The sequence below is a fragment of the Odocoileus virginianus genome, chromosome 2, assembly GCF_023699985.2.
Source record: "Odocoileus virginianus isolate 20LAN1187 ecotype Illinois chromosome 2, Ovbor_1.2, whole genome shotgun sequence".
In the NCBI taxonomy this organism is placed as follows: Eukaryota; Metazoa; Chordata; class Mammalia; order Artiodactyla; family Cervidae; genus Odocoileus; species Odocoileus virginianus.
Window position 1 is genome coordinate 75,075,770 of NC_069675.1, and position 21,551 is coordinate 75,097,320.

The following is a 21,551-nucleotide window of genomic DNA, read 5'->3' on the forward strand; positions in this document are numbered from 1 at the left end:
AATCTAAGAGAAAAAGTCACTTCAATTAATAAACAGCCTTTAAAGGCTTACATTGCACTTTGGATAACATAAAAACTTTTCATAAAGACTTCAAATTTTTTCCTGTGCTTATTACTTCTGCTTCATCTTATGCCATTCTCCCTCATTCAACTATATAGGCCTTCTTTCAGTTTGCTAAAGGCTCTAAAATTCTACCCAGGGGCTATTGCATTTGCTGCATCCTAGCCTGAAATGCTTTCCCCCTTTCTGTAACTGGCTTGGCTTTTTCCAGTTTATCCCTTGGTCTCAGGTTAGATACCATTTCTTCAGAGCTCCTTCCCTGGTTCTCCCTCCCTCCAATCTAAGTTAACTCCCCCTCTGTTTCCTATCTCTTATTATGCTTTTACTTTTCCCAGTTTATAATTTTATATATGATGGTGGTTTAGTTGCTAAATCGTGTCTGCCTCTTGCGAACCTATGGACTGTAACTTGCCATCTCCTCTGTCCATGGGATTCTCAAGGCAAGAATACAGAAGTGGGTTGCCATTTCCTTCTCCAGGGGATCTTCCTGACCCAGGAATTGAACCCCAGTCTCCTGCATTGTAGGCAGATTCTTTACCAACTGAGCTACAAAGGAAGCACAATTTTATATATATGCATATATATTTATGTGGGTGTGTGAGTGTCTATTTAATATCTGTCCCCTCAGTAAACTATATGGAGAAGGCAATGGCACCCCACTCCAGTACTGTTGCCTGGAAAATCCCGTGGATGGAGAGGCCTGGTAGGCTGTAGTCCATGGGGTTGCTAAGAGTCGGAACACGACTAAGCAACTTCACTCTCACTTTTCGCTTTCCCGGCGTTGGAGAAGGAAATGGCAACCCACTCCAGTGTTCTTGCCTGGAGAATCCCAGGGATGGCAGAGCCTGGTGGTCTGACATCTGTGGAGTCACACAGAGTTGGACATGACTGAAGTGACTTAGCAGCAGTAGCAGCAGTATACTATAAGGTTTCTAGGGGGAAAGGCCTTTTTTTCATCATTTTGTATTCAGAACCTTCCACAGTGCATAGCAGAGTGTAGACATTCAATAAATGTTTGTTGAGTGAGTGAATGAATGAATGAATGAATATAAGATTCTGCAAAATTGGATAAAAACTAGTTTCCCAAATCTTTGCTTTTTGATCTCTTTTATGCTTTTAGAGTTTTCAATCTAAAATAATAAATACTTCTTTTTTGTTGTCTTTCGGGAAGGAATAAATAGCAATAATAATTACTAATTATATTTAATATGCTAAGTAAAGTGTTCTTTTGTACATTTGGCTTTATTTCACCAGAATAATATCTTGCAAGGGGGTACATGTTTGTCCATGTTTCCACCATGAGAAAAATAGGTCAGAAGAAGGCATTCTTTAAAAAATTATTCTCATATTATTTAGGAATAGGGAAAAAAGCAAGAAATGTCAAAATCTTATAATCTGTCACTTTTGTATATTTGCCATAGTATGTTTTGTTTTTGTTTTTTCAGATGATACAAAATTGAGGGGTCTTGCAGCCCCTAGTAACCTTTCTATGAATCAGACTCTCGAAGGTCATAGTGGTGAGTCATGTAAATTTTTAAATCATATTTGAATAGTATTTTTAGGTATTTAGAACCACTTGTGTGTGTATGCTTAGTTGCTCAGCCGTGTCTGACTCTTTGCGGGCCCGTGGATTGGAGCCTGTCAGATTCCTCTGTCCATGCGATTTTTTAGGCAGGAATACTAGAGTGGTGCCATTTTCTTCACCATGGAATCTTCCTGACCTCGGGATCCAACCAGAGTCTCCTGGAGCCAAGGAGTCCAATCCACATTGCAGGTGGTTTCTTTACCCACTGAGCCATCGGGGAAGCCTTAGAAATGACTTGTGCGTGCGTTAAGTCACTTCAGTCATGTCTGACTCTTTGCAACCCCATGGACTGTAGCCTACCAGGCTCCTCTGTCCATGGGATTCTCCAGGCAAGAATACTGGAGTGGGTTGCCATGCCCTTCTCCAAGAAATGACTTACTTAATGCAAAAATGTCATTGTTTAAATGATGGTCTTATTTAAAATAATCATTTCTGTTTAGCCATAATTATGCAAAAATGTCATCGTTTTCAACAATGGTCTTATTTAAAGTAATCATTTCTGTTTAGTCATAATTTACATGGCCTAGAGTATTCAACAACTTTCACATGATTAAATAGCATCTTCAATAGGTATGAAAAAAGTAGCTATTATTTTATATATTAAAAATACTATCTGTCTATGGATAGGATATCCTCCTTTTTAAGAGTCTGTTTTATGGTCCCAGATTAATATAGACTGAAGAGACATGACACCTGAATGTACTGGATGATGGTAGACTGGATCTTGAACTGAGAAAAACAGCTATCTATTTAGGACATTATTTGGACATTTGATAAAACTTAAATGTGCACTGTGGGTTGGAGATAATAGTGTATGTGTTAAAATTTCTAATTTGTAAAACGGTTTTGAAAGAGAATGCCCTTGTTCTTAGGAAATATACAATAAAGTATTCAGGGATTAAAAAACTAAAAAAAAAAAATTTGTTCATATAACCCAGAGGTTTAAGATATGCTCAAGAGTGTGTTACTAATAGAATAGAAAACAAGGTGTGGCGCAAGGGGAGAGATTCAGAGACATAAACAAGTACTTAGTATGATGTCCTTTGGGCATCATAGTCCTTGGGAGTCAGGCAAATTGGGTAAATCTTACTTACATTTGTTTCTATCACCAGATCTATGGCACCTCTTATAGCTGATCCTAATTGGCCCCTTGGAAGGAAAGTTATGACCAACCTAGATAGCATATTAAAAAGCAGAGACATTACTTTGCCAACAAAGGTCCGTCTAGTCAAGGCTATGGTTTTTCCAGTGGTCATGTATGGATGTGAGAGTTGGACTGTGAAGAAAGCTGAGCACCAAAGAATTGATGCTTTTGAACTGTGGTTGTTGGAGAAGACTCTTGAGAGTCCCTTGGACTGCACGGAGATTCAACCAGTCCGTCCTGAAGGAGATCAGTCCTGGGTGTTCATTGGAAGGACTGATGCTGAAGCTGTAACTCCAGTACTTTGGCCACCTGATGAGAAGAGTTGACTCATTGGAAAAGACCCTGATGCTGGGAGGGATTGGGGGCAGGAGGAGAAGGGGACGACAGAGGATGAGATGGCTGGATGGCATCACCGACTTGATGAACTTGAGTTTGAGTAAACTCCAGGAGTTGGTGATGGACAGGGAGGCCTGGCGTGCTGTGTGATTCATGCGGTTGCAAAGAGTCAGACATGACTGAGCGACTGAACTGAACTGAACTGAATTGGTCCCTTAGCTGGCATAAAATAGGAATACACATGAAAATTAGTACTAGGCATTGTTGTAGAAACAGGTGATAATAGTAACTGTGTTCTGTGAACATTTTTGAGTAATATTAGACTGGTTAGTTGCCCAGAAACGGTACTGATTTAACATACTCTCGGTATTATAAAAATAAACATTTGAAATTAATTGTAGCTTCTTTTTGTTTTTTTTAGTGTCTAAACTGTTTTTATACATTTTTAGGTTCTGTTCAAGTCGTAATATGGAATGAACAATATCAGAAGTTGACTACCAGTGACGAAAATGGGCTTATTATTGTTTGGATGTTATATAAAGGTATATTAGGACAGCTTATTTAATCTTCCACAGATTGGAGTTTGGATTACAGTAGTTTAACAGAGAAATAACATCTTTGAAATAGACCCTTTTTACCTAGCAGTAGGAGTTCATGGGGGTGATATTTCCAGATTTATGGATTCCTACTTTTACCTTTAACCTTATTTCTTTTGAACTGTGACCATGAATTAAGAAAGTGAATTATGTGACTGTTGGTTATCTTCAAACTGGGCTTAGACTCTTGGCAGAATAGTTTCTGCTTGAGATAGCTCTCTTTTTCAAGTTTCCAACAAGAATTCGTTTCTCTGTGGCCAGTGACTGGAGTTAGTTTAGTAGATAAAAACACATTTATGAAGTTAAAAGCAATAATTCATTTCCTTTAATGAGTCAGTTGGCTTCCTTTTCCTTCATGGATATAGATTTTTATCTCAGCTCTGACTGTTGGCTCCCCATTTGTGCCTTTTGCCCAGAGTTGAAAGAGTCAGAGAAAAATTAATTTAGGTGTATCACTGTTACCAGAAAAATAACTCATAATACATGTTCTCTTGAGGCCTGTAGGCATCATCTTTGAATGGAAAGGGTACCTTAGCTTCGTGTGTGGTTTTAAAAATGCTTAGGGTATATACCTTTAAAAAATTCTTAATTAAAATATGCTGTAGTACACAAACTCATCTATTTATTTTTCAAGTTTATGTCTGTGTATATATGTATAGGGAGTAGAACGTGAAAGTACACGAGTTTAGAGTAGGTCCTCTCTGAGCCTCAGTCTTGATAGGTAGTACCCTGTTGTGAGTAGTTTTTCCATGTTACTTAATTACTTGCTTGGCTTTAGGCCAGAATTGTGTGTATGGGAATGTAATAAAGCCTTTTAAAGAACAAAAAGAAAACAAAATAGCTTTGTGATATGCCTTACATTTGGTTACACCTTGAGACAAGTCACATCTCACTTCAACCCTATGTAGAGAAATACAAGAACGTTTTTGTCACTCAGGTTTAGTGATGTTATATCACTAATGTGATGTGAACTTAAAATTTTTTTCAGTCTTCTAGTTTTTACACAATATGCTTACATTTAACATGCCTACAATTAATCATTGGAGAGTTTAGGCGTACTTATGAAGTAATTGTGGTTATTCTGTTTTTTGCTTGGTTATTATGTGAGGTGCACTCAAGAGTGGGAAAAATCAGTCTTTGAGAAAAATCACTCATTTTGGCCCTTTGGAAGCAAATTAAGTTTTATTTTTTAATTAATAGAAAAAAGAAAGGATAGGCATTTATTGTGTTTTCTGTGATAATATTTGAAGCAATTACTAGTCAAGGAATGAGTTATTTTTTTCATCTTGTTCTGTTGGATTTGAAGATTTTGTAGTTTTAATGTCTTAGGTTGTGGAAAACTTTGCAGTTATTTGTCCCATAGTCTGTTTTATGGAAAGTTTCCAACTCTGAAGTACAATTTATCAGATGTGAAAGTTTTGACTTGTCATTTGTTTTCCTTTGTGAATACAGGCTCTTGGTATGAGGAGATGATCAACAACAGAAATAAGTCAGTGGTTCGAAGCATGAGCTGGAATGCTGATGGACAGAAGATCTGCATTGTATATGAGGATGGGGCTGTGATCGTTGGTTCAGTGGATGGTAATGCATTTTGTACCTGGAGCTAAGGTTAAGATTTAGCTGAAGTTTTGATATTTAGAGGTTTAAATGTTATCATATATTAGCATTCTGACAGAAAAATAAATACAAAAAGAGAAAATAATTGCTGTACAATATGATGACATTTAAGAATCACTTATTTTAAGTCTTATTGTTTAGTCAGTAAGTCGTGTCTGACTCTTTGTGACTCCATGGACTGTAGCTCACCAGGCTCCCTTTGTCCATGGGATTTCTCAGGCAAGAACACTGGAGTGGGTTGCCATTTCCTTCTCCAGGGGATCTTCCTGACCCAGGGACTGAACCTGTGTCTCCTGCATTGGTAGTCAGAGGGACTAGATCAGAGAATAGGTAGAGGGATTCACTTTAGATTGGTGTCTGGTTGGGGACATACCTCTTCCTTTGTATTGGGGGCAAAGCAGAAAGAGTAAGTGTGGATTCACTTATTTTCTGAATGTCTGAAAGTGGGGGTGGGGGATTTTTTTTTTGAAAGTTTTTATTTTTTTTCCAAAGTAAAAGGTGAATTCTGCTAATTGGGGGTAAGGTCCTGAGTCAGAATTTAGAAGAGAAGGGAGAGAGTTGGAAACAGCTGCTATTTCAAATGCTTAGTAGAGTGTTTGGCACATAGTAGGTGCTCAGTGAGTATCTAATGACTGAATAAATTAAACAACTGAATGCTGTGAAGAATGTGAGAGCCCTTTAGGGAAACAAAGATTTCTAGAGCAGTTGTTAGGGAATCGTGACCTTGACATTTTAATGAAATAGAGAATCGTGACCTTGACATTTTAATGAAATAATTATGTTTTATGTTTGTTTTAGGGAATCGCATTTGGGGAAAAGACCTGAAGGGTGTGCAGTTATGCCATGTAGCATGGTCCGCAGATAGTAAAGTCTTACTTTTTGGAATGGCCAATGGAGAGATACACATTTATGATAATCAAGGAAATTTTATTGTAAGTGTATATATACTTTTATTTTTACAACTTTGTATGCTTATTTTATATATCATTTTTATATGTTTACACACATTTATTTATTATGATAATTTGTGTAATCAAGATAGTCTTTAATTCAGGTTTTTTTTTCCTTAGTTTGTTTTATTAAAAAAACATTGTGTTGCTTCAAGGTAAATTAGTGCTTTTAGTTCTGATTTTCTGGTAGCTGGAAGGATAAAACTGCAGTGTGTTGAAACTGAGGAATGATGGGTAGGATGATGTGAAGTTAACCGTTATGTCTTCTAATACCCAAAGCCGAAGTTTACATGAGATATTTTTTGTAGCAAGGTATTAAAGCTTGTGAAAAGGATGGCAGGCTTATACAGTAAGGGACAAAAATCAGGTCCTGGAAAGAAGGCAAAATAGAATAGGCTAGGATAGAATCTCAAGGAAAGCTCTGGCTTTGTGAGATCTAGCTATGGCAGATCTCTGACCTTACTTATGGAGCGACTTGTTTTTAGTCAGGGTCAAGACATCACATGAATCCACTCAGTGGAAGTGATAGTAACCAGTATCTACATGACACTTTGCTATTTTCAAAGCACTTTTGTATATCTTTGATCATTTGAGTCTCACAAAACTCTGTGAACTTTTTTTTACTTTTTTTTTTTAAATCCTCATTTTACAAATTAGGAAAACTGAAACTCAGGTGAAGTGATTCGTCCATGGTTGGTGAATCAGTAAGTGATGGAGCTTGCATTCAAAACCAGATTTTCACATTTCAGTGTTCCTTCTATAATAATACTCTATTCACACTAATGATACTACTGTTTTCAAATATAAAATACTAGCACACTGATTTTATTTAGATGAAAATGAAGCTGAACTGTTTAGTGAACGTCACTGGAGCCGTCAGCATTGCTGGGATTCATTGGTACCATGGTGCAGAGGGTTACGTGGAGCCAGATTGCCCCTGCCTCGCCATCTGCTTTGACAATGGGAGATGCCAAATAATGAGACATGAGAATGACCAAAGTATGTAATTTTTCTTTTTTTTTTAAATGTGCAGAATTAAAAAAATATTTTAAAAAATTGTGCTTAAGGTTGTAAAAAGTTCTCTCGGCTAAATATTTTACCATTTATTCCTTTTTTTTTGGACTAGATCCTGTTTTAATTGATACTGGCATGTATGTAGTAAGTATCCAGTGGAACCACACTGGCAGCGTCTTAGCAGTGGCAGGCTCCCAGAAGGTCATCACTCAGGATAAAGATATAAACATTGTGCAATTTTATACTCCATTTGGTGAGGTAAAGATTTTGTCTTTCTTTCCATTTAAATATGCAGTGAATAAGATAGGGGAAAAAAAGAATGGAGGAAAGGGTATATACTTGTCACTTTTTTTTGAAGGGGACATTTTAAATAAAAATGATCAACTATCAGGTGTATTTTTTTGATTAATATACTCATATTATAAGCCTTCATTTTATCGTGGAATTTATTTTATAGTCTTTACATTTAGAAAACCACGTTTCATGTAAAATCACTGGGGAATAGTTATTAAGAATATTTTCTCTGTAATATGCATATGCATCTTTTTCACAGGTGGTTTTTGAGTTGTTTTTAGTGTAATTTAGTAGTTTCAGATTAATTTTAGGGGGTTTTAATATGATATATTAAATGTGAATATTAAATATACATATCAGTCTGTCCTTCTCCCAAACTTCTGTTTCAGTTTGTTGTGAAATAATTGCTTATTTTAAGAAAATCTATCTTAAGAATAAATCTTAGGTGTTACTACATTAAAAATAAATATATTTTAAAAAATAAATACTATCCTCAGTATTATTATTAATAAATTTAATTTTCAAAGAGAGGTTACTTAAAGCAGTAGTAAATATCAAATAGGAGAATTAATATGTTATGCACTTTAAATAATTTAGAAAGTGAGAACTTAGTAACTAATATTAATAAGTTTTTACATATTTTATTTTCTAAACTTAGACTATATTAAGTTTCTTTTGGATATCCTGTTGGTTTTTATAAATTCACCAAAAACTTCAATAATTTCTATTTTTGGCTATACCAAAGTCTGTACAGTTGTTTTTACTATGTTAGTTTTTTTTTTTCTGTATTTTAATAACTTCTGTTGGGGTAAACAGTGGTGTTTATGCTGAAAGTTACCTAGTAGAATGTTCTCTCGAGAGTAGGTGGTCTCTGTTCATTATCAGCTAATAATATTTCTGGTAGATGCTAAAAGCTAAGGAAAAACAAAAGCACAGTTCTCAAGTTTCCTAAATAATTAAAAATCTGAATTCTAGTTATCTCAGTGTTTATAGCTTTCTTTTAATTTCACGTTCTTTGTTTGTTATTTCTATCTGTTGCCATTGGCTTATTTATCACTTTATTTTATCAGCTTATTTTTGTTAGTTCAGTCTTCTCTAGGTATAATAACATGCATTCAAAGGCCCATATGCTTTATCTTGCAAATCACCATGTTATGTGTTAAATTGAAAACTGTAAGTGGCTTTTGGTATAGTTGTAATTAAAAATATCTAGCCTAGTCCTTGGGGTATTTGGTCACTTAATATTTTTTGAATAAGTGAATATATGAGATATTTATTTTTGGATCTATGTTATTAGGAAGAACTTGGAAGGAACTTAACTAGAGATGTCAACTTAAGGAAAACCTCAGGGAAGAATTCACTTTTGATTCTGAGGGCTAGGCTCTTCTGGTCTTTTCGGTGTGGTCTTACTTAGCTATGGGAGGGGCTAACAGAGCGTGGGGTTTGTAGTCTGGCCCTGGCTTTGGCTTAGAACTCTGTTTCTACAGAGCTGTTCCCCTCAGAGAAGTCACTTAACCTCTAAGACTCAGCTATCTTATTTCCTCAAGCCTCTGCTGTAAACACTAAAGGAGGCAGCAGTGGGAAAGCGCCTACGCAGGGCTCAGAGAGTGCTCCCTAAAAGTCGGGTGTTTGTCCTTGCTGCTGCCGCCGCCTGCCATGTTGGCAGAATGAGATGGCAGCCTTCTTCTCAGAGTGTGGGTGTCAGGACCAGGAGTCGTTTTGTGAGAGCCTGTTTGTTTCCTCTGGCTTCATACAGACAGCAGGACAGATGGAGTGCACCCTCCTAGGTTAAAACTCCCCCCCTGCCCCCCATTGCATGCCATGGCAAAATGGAGTTTAATATATTAAATTTGATTTTAGAGCATATCTGCTTAAGAATGAGGGATACCAGTATAATTTATTAAAATTCTGGGGAGTATACTGTTTTGTGAAATACACATAGATTAAAAATGTTTTCTTTCTATGGCCACATTAAAAAGATCTTTGTATTCATCTATTCCATTTTTTAATTTAACCTTTAAATATACTGTCAGTATACAAAGAAATTCATTTGATTACATTATACATTTATTTACTTGATAGATTTTTTTTTTTGTACTTGTTTACCAAAGAATCTATTAAGGGATAGGGAAATAAAAGTGAATATGAGCAAGCTAGTGCTGTCAAGAGCTCACTGTCTAAATTCTCTGGAACCACAGAGGGAGGCAAGAAGGCAGGAAGTAATATTTAAGATGTATCTTAAAGGGTGAATAGGAGCACTGCAGGAGGACAAGGAATAGTAGGAAGACTTGGGGGAAAGGATTTCAGGCAGAAGAGAGATTATATGGGCCAAAGGAATGGAGGCAGAGTAGTTCCCTCGTGAGGAGAACACGGAAACGATGGTTAACTTGTAGGGTATTGAGCCACAGAGTTTTGGGCAAATGGGGGAAAGGCATTGTATACGATTCCAGAGAATGTGATGGTGGGTAGCTACTGATTTTGAAAAAGTATTAAACATTTTTAAAAGCAGACTAGGATATGATTGGATTGGTGTTCCAGAATGATAATCATGGTAGCAGGGATTGAATTGGAAGGGTGGGAATGAAAGAAGAAATAAAAGGTAAAACTTGTAGTTAGGAGGCTACTAGATAGTTCAGTCAAGAAAGAAGGCAGTTACGATGAAGGAAACGAGTGAAAGCAAAAGGCTGGGCATCTGGTGGCTGCTGAGGGTGGGTGGGGGCTGAATAAGAGGCAGGACTAAGGATTGAGTTTACTACTCCAGTATTTCATTGAATCTAAGATGCACAATTCTTTTCCAACCCTAAATTGGAATGCATGTTAAAATCAAAGTTGTCCTATTTTAACTTGTAGCAATGTGTTTTTCTTTCCTAAGTTGGACATTAAAAATAAAGATGCTTATTTAAATCTCTGGCATCTTAAATTTGATGAAATTTGATACTGAATTCTTTGGCTATAGTTTGTTAATTTCTCCTATCATACATTTGTTTTTCATTATAAAAATGGAAGGAAAATGATTTGAAGTATGTAACAACCTTTCATAAAATAATTTTTGTACTGCTTTTGATCTCTGTGAAGTGATAGGTGGTATTTTATTTAATTGTGATACTTTAGGTTAAATATAATTATTTTTTTCAGCATCTGGGTACTTTGAAGGTTCCTGGAAAGCATATGTCTGCACTATCTTGGGAAGGAGGTGGACTGAAAATTGCACTGACTGTTGATTCTTTTATATATTTTGCAAATATTCGACCTGATTATAAGGTGAGTATTAAGAGCAGCTGTAAAAAAAAAGGTGTTTTTTATTATATAATTTTATTATAGTTGAAAGTATAGTCTCTGTATTTTGTATATATTCATAGCCACTTTGTTTTAGAAAGCAGCTGGAAGGAGGCTTTTCAGTGTGAACACCGTAGAATTAGTAAACTAGTAAACTTTTCTGGAATACTATATATAAAGAGTACCAAGTGTGCTAAGTGTGCCGTGTGCTTCCCGAAACAATAGTAAAGACAGTGTTAATAATGTTGACACTGAATATCAGTTTATCCAAAATTATGTATAAATTTGTCGGGAGAGGGAAAGCTCTTAAGTTCTGTAATCAATACACATATGATATGGAAAGCAAAACCAAAACAGTTTACAGCTAAAAGAGTTGTAAATGGCTACCCCGAGGAGGAAATTAGGCAGAGGGGGTCCTGCATTTTGTTTTTGTTTTAAGTAAACCACGTAGAATTATTTGACTATAAACTATGTGCATATTGCTACTCTGATAAAAAAGAAATATAAAAAGTGTGGATGAGAGAAAAAAGGCAAAGCAGCTGTCTTTGAATTTTGGCTTCAGGATTTGAAACTGAACTTCAGAAGGGATCACTCTTCCTGTTGTCCCCCACACGGCTGTTATTGACTATTGAAAAATCTGACATTTTCACCACTGAAGCTTAAACCTTACAAATTAAAATGAGGAAAGTTAAGCCCAACTTGTTTTTGCAGTGCTTTTTTTTTTTAACTGTGTTTATTACTTTTAGACTTGTTATTTTAGTGAGAAGAGATATGAAGCTGAATATTCAGTCCCTCTCTTTTCTATTTCTAAAGGATTACTTTTGTCAGCACTGATAAACCACATACCTGCAATATTTCTAGAGGAAAAAAATATAATGATGTGACTTTCCCAATGTTAATTGCTATTTCTCTCATCCTTTCTCTTCCCTCCCGACTTCCCTCCTTCTGTTCCCTCCCTTTCTTCCTTCCTTTCTTCTTAGTGGGGTTATTGCTCAAACACCGTAGTTTATGCTTATACCAGACCTGATCGTCCAGAGTACTGTGTTACCTTTTGGGATACAAAAAACAATGACAAGTATGTTAAGTATGTGAAGAGTCTCATTTCTATTACTACCTGTGGCGACTTCTGCATTTTGGCCACAAAAGCTGATGAAAATCACCCTCAGGTAGGTGTTCCTTGATATCTTAAAACTTAGATGGGTTTAACTACTTGGCTGGATTGGGCTCTAGTTATCCATCTTCTCAAGCATAGCCTTTCTACTGGCAGGTACAGAAAGTATTGGTTCTATTGTCCAGGTCTGTCTAGACCTCTGTTTGGAGAGTTCTTTGACTCCATCGGTTCTCTGTCCCCTGATTTTTTTCTCTAATCAGTTAATCCATTGGCAGTTTATACTGACTGGTACTGAAGCTTTTTGTCTCTGAAATATATTTAAAATACCACAGTCCTTTTCCAATTTAAAATTCCATAAGTAAAAATGAAAAACCAGATGTCTAGTACAAAGGCTCAAGAAATTATGTAACAATGGCCATTTATAACAATTTGAGTAGTTTTGACATTTAGAAATGTACTTTTATGTGGAGTTATATTGCTTTAAAAGTTAATGTCTCATAACATAAATAATATAAATAATGCCCTTAAAAAAAGTCTGCTAGTCGTTTAAATATTTGCAGAAGTATGCAAATTTTTCAAAAAAGGACTACCAGTGTCTTTGATAAATTATTTTGTCCCACTAAAAAGCATAGAATTTTTAGTTGAAGGCAGCCATTTGAACAGTCACACTTGGCTCTGTTCTCTCCTGAAACTCACTGAAACAAAGGGAAAGGTATTTTTTAAAAAGCCACAAGCCTATAGGGTCCAGAAAGGGTGAGGAAACAGCAACATAATTTTGGAGTTTAGAGAGTAGGGGGATTAGTGGTAATTACCTTAGCAGACCCAGGAAAGTGGAATTCTGTCTCCATCAGTGGAGAAAGGAAAAAAGCAACCAGTTTGTATCACAGAATCCCAGAGACATGGGACTTGATGGTGGTACCTGATAAGAGAAAGAGTATGCAGGAGGGTACTTTGGGGGAAAATAAAAAGGGTGTATAAAGAAGCAGATTTCTAGATTCCCCCCCTCTCTGAGCCTCTGAACAGCTGTGCTTCGCACTCCAAGGGAGACTAGTTTGCCCTCCAGAGAGGATACAAAGAGTCTCTGCATTGAGGGGCGCTAAGCATAGGGAAGGGTAGAGGGACTCTTGGTGAAAACAGGGCAGTTAAATGAATGCTACCCCAATCTTCTGTTCCCGCTTGGTTCCAGAACAGATTTCATGGGATCAGGAATCATACTAGCATTTGACTTACCAGCTTAAAATACTTTGGAGAATTGCTTTCAAAATTCTGAAGGAAAATGTTTTCCCACCTTGAACTCCATACCTTAGGTAAACAATTCATTAAATATGAGGGTGGAATAAAGACATTTTTAGATGTACGAGATCACCAAAAATTTACCTTCTGAGCTTCCTTAACTTCGGAAGGGACTTCAGGATATGGTTCACCAGAATGAAAAACCAGGAAAGAGGAAGAAACAAGATCACCTGATGACCATGGGGAGGAGTGGTTCCAGGTGACAGTTCTGCATGTGCTGAGAGAGTGGATCACCAAAGGAGAGCAGGCCACGTGGCTCCAGAAGAAACTCAAAATGAAATTAATACAATATTTAATGTGGTTGAGCTCCTGAGGGGAGACATATGTAACTGGGAGATAATGGGGGACTTGAGTTAGTATTAAATACAGAGAAAACTAAGCAAAGAGAAAAATAAACAAAGGCAATTATCCACAACAGGAAAAGCAAAATATGCTTGAGAGGAAAACAAATCATGTTGTACCTGACTCAGCTGTGAACAGCATTTATGGAGTCAAAATAATGTAGTCACTGAATTTTTTAAAAATTAAAGTTATTTAAAAATTGAACTGTAATACCAGTGTAAGCCTTAAGTTCTGATATAACAAAATTATAGTGGAAAGATGGAGGGGTGAGAATGTGAGATGGAGGCTGGGCAAGAAGGGTGAAAGAGGGTCGCGTGTTTGGCTTTCCCAGTGGGTAGTGGTGTATGATGTCGCAAGTTGAAACAAAATGAAGCAAGAAGCAGCACTGTAAACACGTCACTTACACTTGGGGAGGTAAATATCGAAAGAGTGAATAACAGGAGCTGAAAGTAATTACTCTTGGGAGCAGGAAATGGGAAGTTGGGGGGATTTTGTAAGAAGTCTTATTTGGTTATTTAAACTATGAGCTGAGCATGTGAATGATAAGCTTGTAAAACACTTGTATTTTGTGGCAGTAAATAAGTTTAAGCAGTGGAAGAGTAAATCATAATATTTTATTATAATTTTTACTGTTTATGTTTATGAAATTAAACAAAGTTTGAGACACTGAGAAAAGAAAACATCTGTGCATAAATAGAACATTGAGAATGGGCTTGTTTGAAAATATTATTCTAATCTGAAAAACATCTGTTAAAATAGTATTCTTAGTACTAGATATGGAGAAGATGACTAACAGCAAAAAATGAAATTATCATTAGAATTTTCTTATATAAACTATATGTTATGCTTGATTATTTTTCCTAATAGTAATCATTGATAATTATTTGTGTATATGTTAATCATTAGCATTTTAAGTTATTTACAGTGGGTTGGATTATGTTTTTTTTCCTGAATTAACTGAATTTTTCTGAATTTCTCATGTCATTTATATATTGCTTCAAAGGAGGAGAACGAGATGGAAACATTTGGTGCAATGGTAACAAATTAAGTTAGCCTTTATATAGCTGGTTATAGGATAAAAATGAGTTTTGAATATAGCTGATCAGCAATTTAGAAATACAAATAATGAAATGTAGTCAGTGTACTTGTGTTTCTTAAATGGTCTCTTAAAAAATCAGTGTTCCACTATATGTAGAAATCAGCCTTTGTTTAATTTTAATTTATATTTCTTTACTTTTGTGCTATAGATTATCTTTGCTATTCTTTGTATTTAATTTTTATCAGTTCTTTCTATGTTAATGATACTTGAAAAAGAGATCAACATGGTTTGTTAAGCATTATTTCTTTTATTGTGCATAAGCAGGGGTTTTGATACTTTCTATTTTATTTGTTCACAGTTTGTGCTAGTTCTGTGTAATTCTATTGGCACACCTATGGATCCCAAATACATTGATCTTGGTAAGGAAATGTTAATATTTACTCCATCTTTATTCAAGTCTTATTTGTAAACAAATTTTAAAATGTAACTGGTATTATTAACTAGGATGTTATTCTCTAAAACAAGGATGAGCATACTTCCTGGCATGCTTGGTTCAGATTTGGTACCAGTCTATGCCTGTTGTAGTAAAATCATTAGTAATGTCCAGTTTCACTCTCAGAAGGCTCCTGCTTAGTACAATAATTATAAGTTTACTCTAGAATTCACAATAATCTCATGACTGCTATACTGCCATTATTTGCTTTTAATGAGAAATAAAATTGTTTGAGGATTGGTATCCAATGTGATGATTAGTATGTAATATGCTGAGGATTATAGAAAGAATTTTGCCCATGAAACCACTCTTATTACCAATAAACTGCTTGTAAGTACCTGTCTTCCATAAATAACACTTTAGCTGCTTGTGGAAGAGAGTTTTCCCTGTCCAGATTTTTCTGATAAAATCAGTATATTAATAGGAACAACATAAAAAATATTCCTGACTTTTTGTTTTCAGAAGACATTTGTTGCTTTAGATCTATCATTCCCTCTAATAGCTCTGAAAGTAACCATAAAAGTTTCCAAATCTTATTCTTAATATTTTGTCAAAAGTTGTTAACAAATATTTTGTTGCCGTTTCCCTATAACTTCCAAAATGATGTTTTTTAAGTATTCGAGTTTATTGGATATGGTGTTAGAAAAAATAGTAGGTTTCAAAAATTGAAAACTCATTGAATTATTGAATTATTTTTTCAATCTGAGAACTAGTCTTTTTTTTTTAGATTTCACATTGAGCCTTAACAATCAAATGTTAAACTCTGCCTTCTAAGTATTTTGCTAAGGACTTTGAGTGATACAAGCAAATGTAAAAAATACTTGGTGGTTTTGTTGCTAAGTCATGTCCGACTCTTGTGACCCCATGGACTGTAGCCCACTGGCTTCTCTGTCCATGGAATTTTCCAGGCAAGAATACTGGAGTGGGTTGTCATTTCCTTCTCCAGAAGATCTTCCTGATCCAGGGATTGAACTGGGGTCTCCTGCATTGCAAGCGAATTCTTTACTTACTGAGCCACCAGTGAAAAATACTTAGCTGGTCTCAAAGATTTTATACTCTATGTTTAGGGTCTTGGTAGCTCATTTTTAAGCATTGAAACCTTTCAACTTCTTATGTTCACTGTTAGGTTTGTTTATATGTTTCTCTATATTTATATATGTACATTAATGTAATATTCTTTGTAAATGTTAGTATTCTTTAGCTTAAAATTGTTGCAGACTCCTACCACATGAATATCTTCTATTTATTAAAAATGAGTCTTAAATGTAAAGGATAAATTACGTCAATCTTAAGATTATATGTTTTTTTCTTTTTAATATCAAAAGTTTTAATATAGAATCATAAGGATGCTAGGGTTAGCTTCAAAGTAATTTTAATCACAGGCAGTCTGTGTTTTAATAAAGCCAGATGTAAATCCTTTACCTTCAAAAAATGGCAAATGCTTGAGGGCATGATTATTTGTATTTTTGGGTCTTGAAACTTTTTTATCTTGTGGTCTTGCTGGCTGAAATTTTAACAAGCAGTTCTTTCACTGGTCTGCAGTAAACCCAGCCAAAGACTCAACATTTTTGTTTCATACATATCCTGTAAAATTCCTTTTTAAAGTTTTTATGCCAAATTTTCCTGAGGACTGGAGGCTGAAGCAAAAAAAAAGTATTTAACTGATATTGTCCTAGGAAGTATAATTTTTGTCATCTGTTCTTCCTGAAAGCCTCTGTAGAAACTTTGAAGAAGAACGTTGTATATTATTATATATTATACAAAGTTTAGTTCTGTTGTACTGTCCATATAGGAGCCAGATACCATTTGGGGGACCTCTTCTTTTGAACCCTCAATTCCTTCTGTGTGCTTCTGTCCAACGTACTTACTCTGCACTGTGATTATTGATTTTCTTGTCTATTTTCCCTACAAGATTTTGAGCTTCCTAAAGATCTGTCTACATTGTTTCATTTCTGTATCCCCACTGCCTACCACTGTGCTTGCCCAGTAACAGATGTTTACTGAATGTATAAAAGTATTTAAAAGAGAATCAATTTATTTAACAAACGGCCAATGAGCATATACTATCTCAGGTACTGTACTGGGTATGAGGAATAATGAGAAGTTAATTCTCACATTTCCTGTGGGATGTCTAAACAAAGAATTAAAATATAGTTCATCTGTTGCTAGTGACTGTTTCTCCCCTGCTGCGTCTTCGATATTGTGCAAGGTGCTGGCTGAGTGGATATCCATGCATGAGGACATTAGGGACACTTTCTCTACTTAGAGAAGCTTTCATTTGAGCTGAGTTCTGGAGGATGGATATTTCTTTGAGTGACATGTAAAGAAGAAGAAACAGCATTTTCAGAGGAATGAAGGCATGAAAAGTGCCTGATAAGTACCAGTTGCCTGTGCCACAGCCATAGTGGGGAGAGCACATAAGAGCTTTCTAATCTTGGCCTGTAGTTCATGCACTAAGTCTCCTGTATATGCCAGCGAGAGGTAACGATGAAAGTCGTTCAGTGCAGGTTCACTTACCAGCTCTTTAAAAGGCTGAGAAATGAATAGGTAGGAAAGTGGGGGAACATTACGATGCAGACATTTATTTCAGGTCTCAGCATTAAAATATAATGTTACAAGCAGCTTTTACTTATATGTGAATTCCTAGATTGTTTTAAATTATTTTACATCGTTGCTTGGCTAGTAATTACTACTATTAGTGTTACAAGTTTCAATTAATGGAAGCAGAATTACTTTAACATTTTTTCCAGTAATCTTTACAGAGATTTCAAATTTTTTTTTCCAGATATTGAATAGTTGAGAAGGACATGGACTGCTTTTATCCTGGCTGTGTTTTTTTCCTAAAATATTGTATCTATTATAACATGGTCTTCTAACTTTTTCCTAGAGGCTTAGTTCCAGGAAACTTAAGAACTAAACCACCTGGATGAGATAGATAATAAATAAGGATCTAGCATGATTTATGTAGATAGGATTATCTATGCATATGAATTTGCCAAAATTACTGCCACAATGATTCAAAAGAACACATTTCATATATATTTTTGTTTTTTGTTGTATTGACTAGTGAATTTATATAGTTTTATTATAAAAAGCAAAAATGATAGCAACAACATCTAACTGTTATTAACCCTTAAGGAGAAACAGTCTGCCATAGTGGTTAAGAACACAGACTCTGGAACCAGATTGGCTGTGTTCGTGTCCTAGCTTCTATTGTTTTTCTAGTCGTGTGACTTCAGCGAGTTATTTAACCATTCCATCCTTCAGTTTCTTCATCTGCTAAGTGGGGATAATGATAGTGCCCACCTTACAGGGTAAGTATGAATTATATATGTGATACATTAATTATATACTAATGTAATTACATAACGTACCTGACATAATTTTTAGAAATTCAGTAAATACTGGCATTTAAAATTACTATTATTATTATGTATTCTATGCCAGACACTATACTATGCTTATATTTATCTCTTAATCCTTCAAGTAGCTCTATAAGGTTGGTAATATTATTATCTTCAATTTACAGTAAACAGACCAAGGTTCAGCTGGAATAAGTAATTTATCTAAGGCCTCCATGGGGTCGCAGAGTCAGGCATGAATGAGCGACTGACCATGTACACAAACTTATAGCAAGTGCTTGTGATTTGAATCCAAAGTTTGACTTGTGTGAACCACTAACATTTAAATTTTGAATTCAGCTAATAATAAACTTGCGATTATTTGGGCTGTATCAAAAAAAAGGAAACATGCCTATAATTTTTAATTGTAGCTAAGCACTGGTTAAAAATGCTTTTATATGGTTAGGAAACACTGTATTTTTTTAGAAAGCAGTTAAGGTTTGTGAATTTACTTCATATCACACTAAAGACATAATAGTTATTTGTCAATAGTCAAATATTTGTCTGACTATTTGTTAATAGTCAGAGTATCCATGGTAGAATTTACTGAATATTTAGCAGATATCTTATGATTTAGTGCAGAGGGGATCAGCTAAAGCTGAGCAAAAGCTGGGCCTGGTCTACTCCTTCGTCTCACTCTGGGCTCCCCCTGAATTGGGGCCTCTGCCACCATCCTCAGGACTGCCTTCCAACCAGCTGTTCTTTATAGGAAGGCTTCTTGCTCCCTCTAGAGTTTGGTAGCAGTTGGTACACATTTTGAATAGAGAAATGACAATTGTAATGAAAAAAATTTTTTTTAATATAATTCAACTTACTGAGGTATTTAGCATATAAAAATTCTTGCATTTGAATCTCAACTTGTTTATCTATTCAATTAACACCATACCATCAGTCTAGTTTCTAATTTTTTGTTCAGTTCCTATTCTCTTACTGCCTTAAATGTCCTTTATTTGGACTGTGGCAAGAACCCCCTGGTGGCTCAGACAGTGAAGAATCTGTCTGCAGTGTGGGAGACATGGGTTTGATCCCTTTAGAGAAGGGCATGGCAACCCACTCCAGTATTCTTGCCTGGAGAATCCCTGATGTACAGAGGAGCCTGGCGGGCTGCAGTCCATGGGGTCACAAAGAGTTGGACACAACTGAGTGACCAAACATAGTACACAGCATAAGAACTCCATAAATGGTAGCTGTTATCAACACTTTCTCATTATCCTGACTTTATTAATGATTACTTTGTACAGCGTTTGTGAATTGAAAAATGTATTTTGTACCATTTTAACTGTGAATTTAGAAATTAGGTACTAAAACCATCTTTTATGAGTTTTTTGTTTTTCTATGTTTTGTGTGAATGTGTGTATTTAGTTTTATATTGTTTAGTTTGTTTATTTTTGCCTGAATAACCTTGGACAAGTTATTTTATACCTTTAATTCTCTGTTTCTTTATCTGTTTACGATGGATTTGATGACACTGTCTATTTCATCAAAGGGTACACAGTGGAAATTTAATTATTCACTAGGAAATGGAACAGATGAAAAGATGTTTAAGATAATATATTCTTAGTGGGAAAGAACTTTGAAGAATATCTTTTTCTAAATTAATGATGGGTATATACCTAGGAGTGGAATTGCTAGGGCATATGATAATTCTATATTTACCATTCTGAAGAACTACCAAGCAGTTTCTCAAAGTGGATGCACCATTTTACATTCCTACCTTTTCTTCACATTTTTGCAAATACTCATTACTGTCTGACATCTTGATTCTAGCCATGCTAGTAGATGTGAAGTATTATTGTGATTTTGATTTGCATTTGCCTCATGGCTGATGATGTTGAGCCTCTTTTCATTTGCTTAGTGGCCATTTGTATATCTTCATTGGAGAAATGTCTATTCAGAAGTTTTGCTCAATTTTTAATTGGATAATAAATTATCCAATTTATTGTGATATATTATTGTTATAAGTGTTATTTGGACATTCTAGATCTAATTCCCTATCATATATTTGATTTTCAAATATTTTCTTCCTTTTGTGGATTGTCTTTCACTTTTTAGATGGTGTCCTTTGGAGCACAAATGTTTTAATTTTGATGAACTCTGGTTTATCTCCTTTTTTTCTTTTATTGCTTGCATTTTTGGTATCAAATTTAAGAAATCATTGCCTAACCCAATGTCACAAAGATTTACACATAAGTTTTCTTCTAAGAGTTTTGTAGTTAGGTCTTTGATCTCTTTTGAGTTGATATTTTTGTGTGGTCCTACAGGCTTTTGACTCTTCTGATTTCTTAGACTGTGTTTGGAATATTCCGTCTGTAAAATAAGGGGTTAGACTCATGATCACTTAAGTCTTTGGTGCACAAACCTTTTGTGATTCTAATTGTAACCAAATTGTCTTTCTGGTCTTTTTAATAGTGCCATTATTTGTTACAATGACCAAAACCCATGTGATAGCAGCTTCAAAAGAAGCATTTTATATCTGGCAATATCGTGTGGCAAAGAAGCTTACAGCATTGGAAATTAATCAGATCACCCGGTCTCGAAAAGAAGGGAGAGAAAGGTATATCTTTTAATGCACATTTTTTAGTGGCTCAACCATATCACATTTAAATCAGACATAGCTATTTATAAATTGTCATGCTTGAGAACCGTAAATACTTTTGATTGTTAGAAATAATATTTTTCCATTAATTTGAATATCTTTCAGATTTGTGTGTTTAAATTTTTAAATTAGTTTTACATTTGGCTGTACTGGGTCTTTGTTGCTATACTTGGGCTTTCTCAATTTGCGGCAGACAGGGACTACTCTCTAATTGCAGTGCATGGGTTTCTCATTGCAGTGGCTTCTCTCGTTGTGGAGCACAGGCTCTAGGATTTGCAGACTCAGGAGTTGTGGCTCACGGGCTTACTTGCCCCGTGGCATGTGGGATCTTTCTGGAACAGGGATCAAACCAGTGTCCCCTGCACTGGCAGGTGGATTCTTAATGGACCGCCAGGGAAGCCCTG

General features: G+C 35.4%; 1 protein-coding gene across 3 annotated transcripts in view; it reads left to right on the plus strand.

Moving 5' to 3' along the window:
- The window catches only part of WDR35 (WD repeat domain 35), a 53,037-nt gene that overhangs the window by 6,935 nt on the left and 24,551 nt on the right, over nucleotides 1-21,551 (plus strand). For 2 of the 3 annotated variants that reach the window (XM_070451353.1, XM_070451359.1), the window contains exons 3-13: nucleotides 1,506-1,577; nucleotides 3,575-3,667; nucleotides 5,174-5,302; nucleotides 6,137-6,270; nucleotides 7,122-7,287; nucleotides 7,415-7,560; nucleotides 10,732-10,857; nucleotides 11,853-12,038; nucleotides 14,622-14,654; nucleotides 15,016-15,076; nucleotides 20,961-21,105. In XM_070451353.1, the coding sequence (XP_070307454.1) occupies nucleotides 1,506-1,577; nucleotides 3,575-3,667; nucleotides 5,174-5,302; nucleotides 6,137-6,270; nucleotides 7,122-7,287; nucleotides 7,415-7,560; nucleotides 10,732-10,857; nucleotides 11,853-12,038; nucleotides 14,622-14,654; nucleotides 15,016-15,076; nucleotides 20,961-21,105 (1,291 nt within the window). The remainder of the gene's footprint in view (nucleotides 1-1,505; nucleotides 1,578-3,574; nucleotides 3,668-5,173; nucleotides 5,303-6,136; nucleotides 6,271-7,121; nucleotides 7,288-7,414; nucleotides 7,561-10,731; nucleotides 10,858-11,852; nucleotides 12,039-14,621; nucleotides 14,655-15,015; nucleotides 15,077-20,960; nucleotides 21,106-21,551) is intronic. The other variant, XM_020898296.2, reaches the window with a different exon arrangement.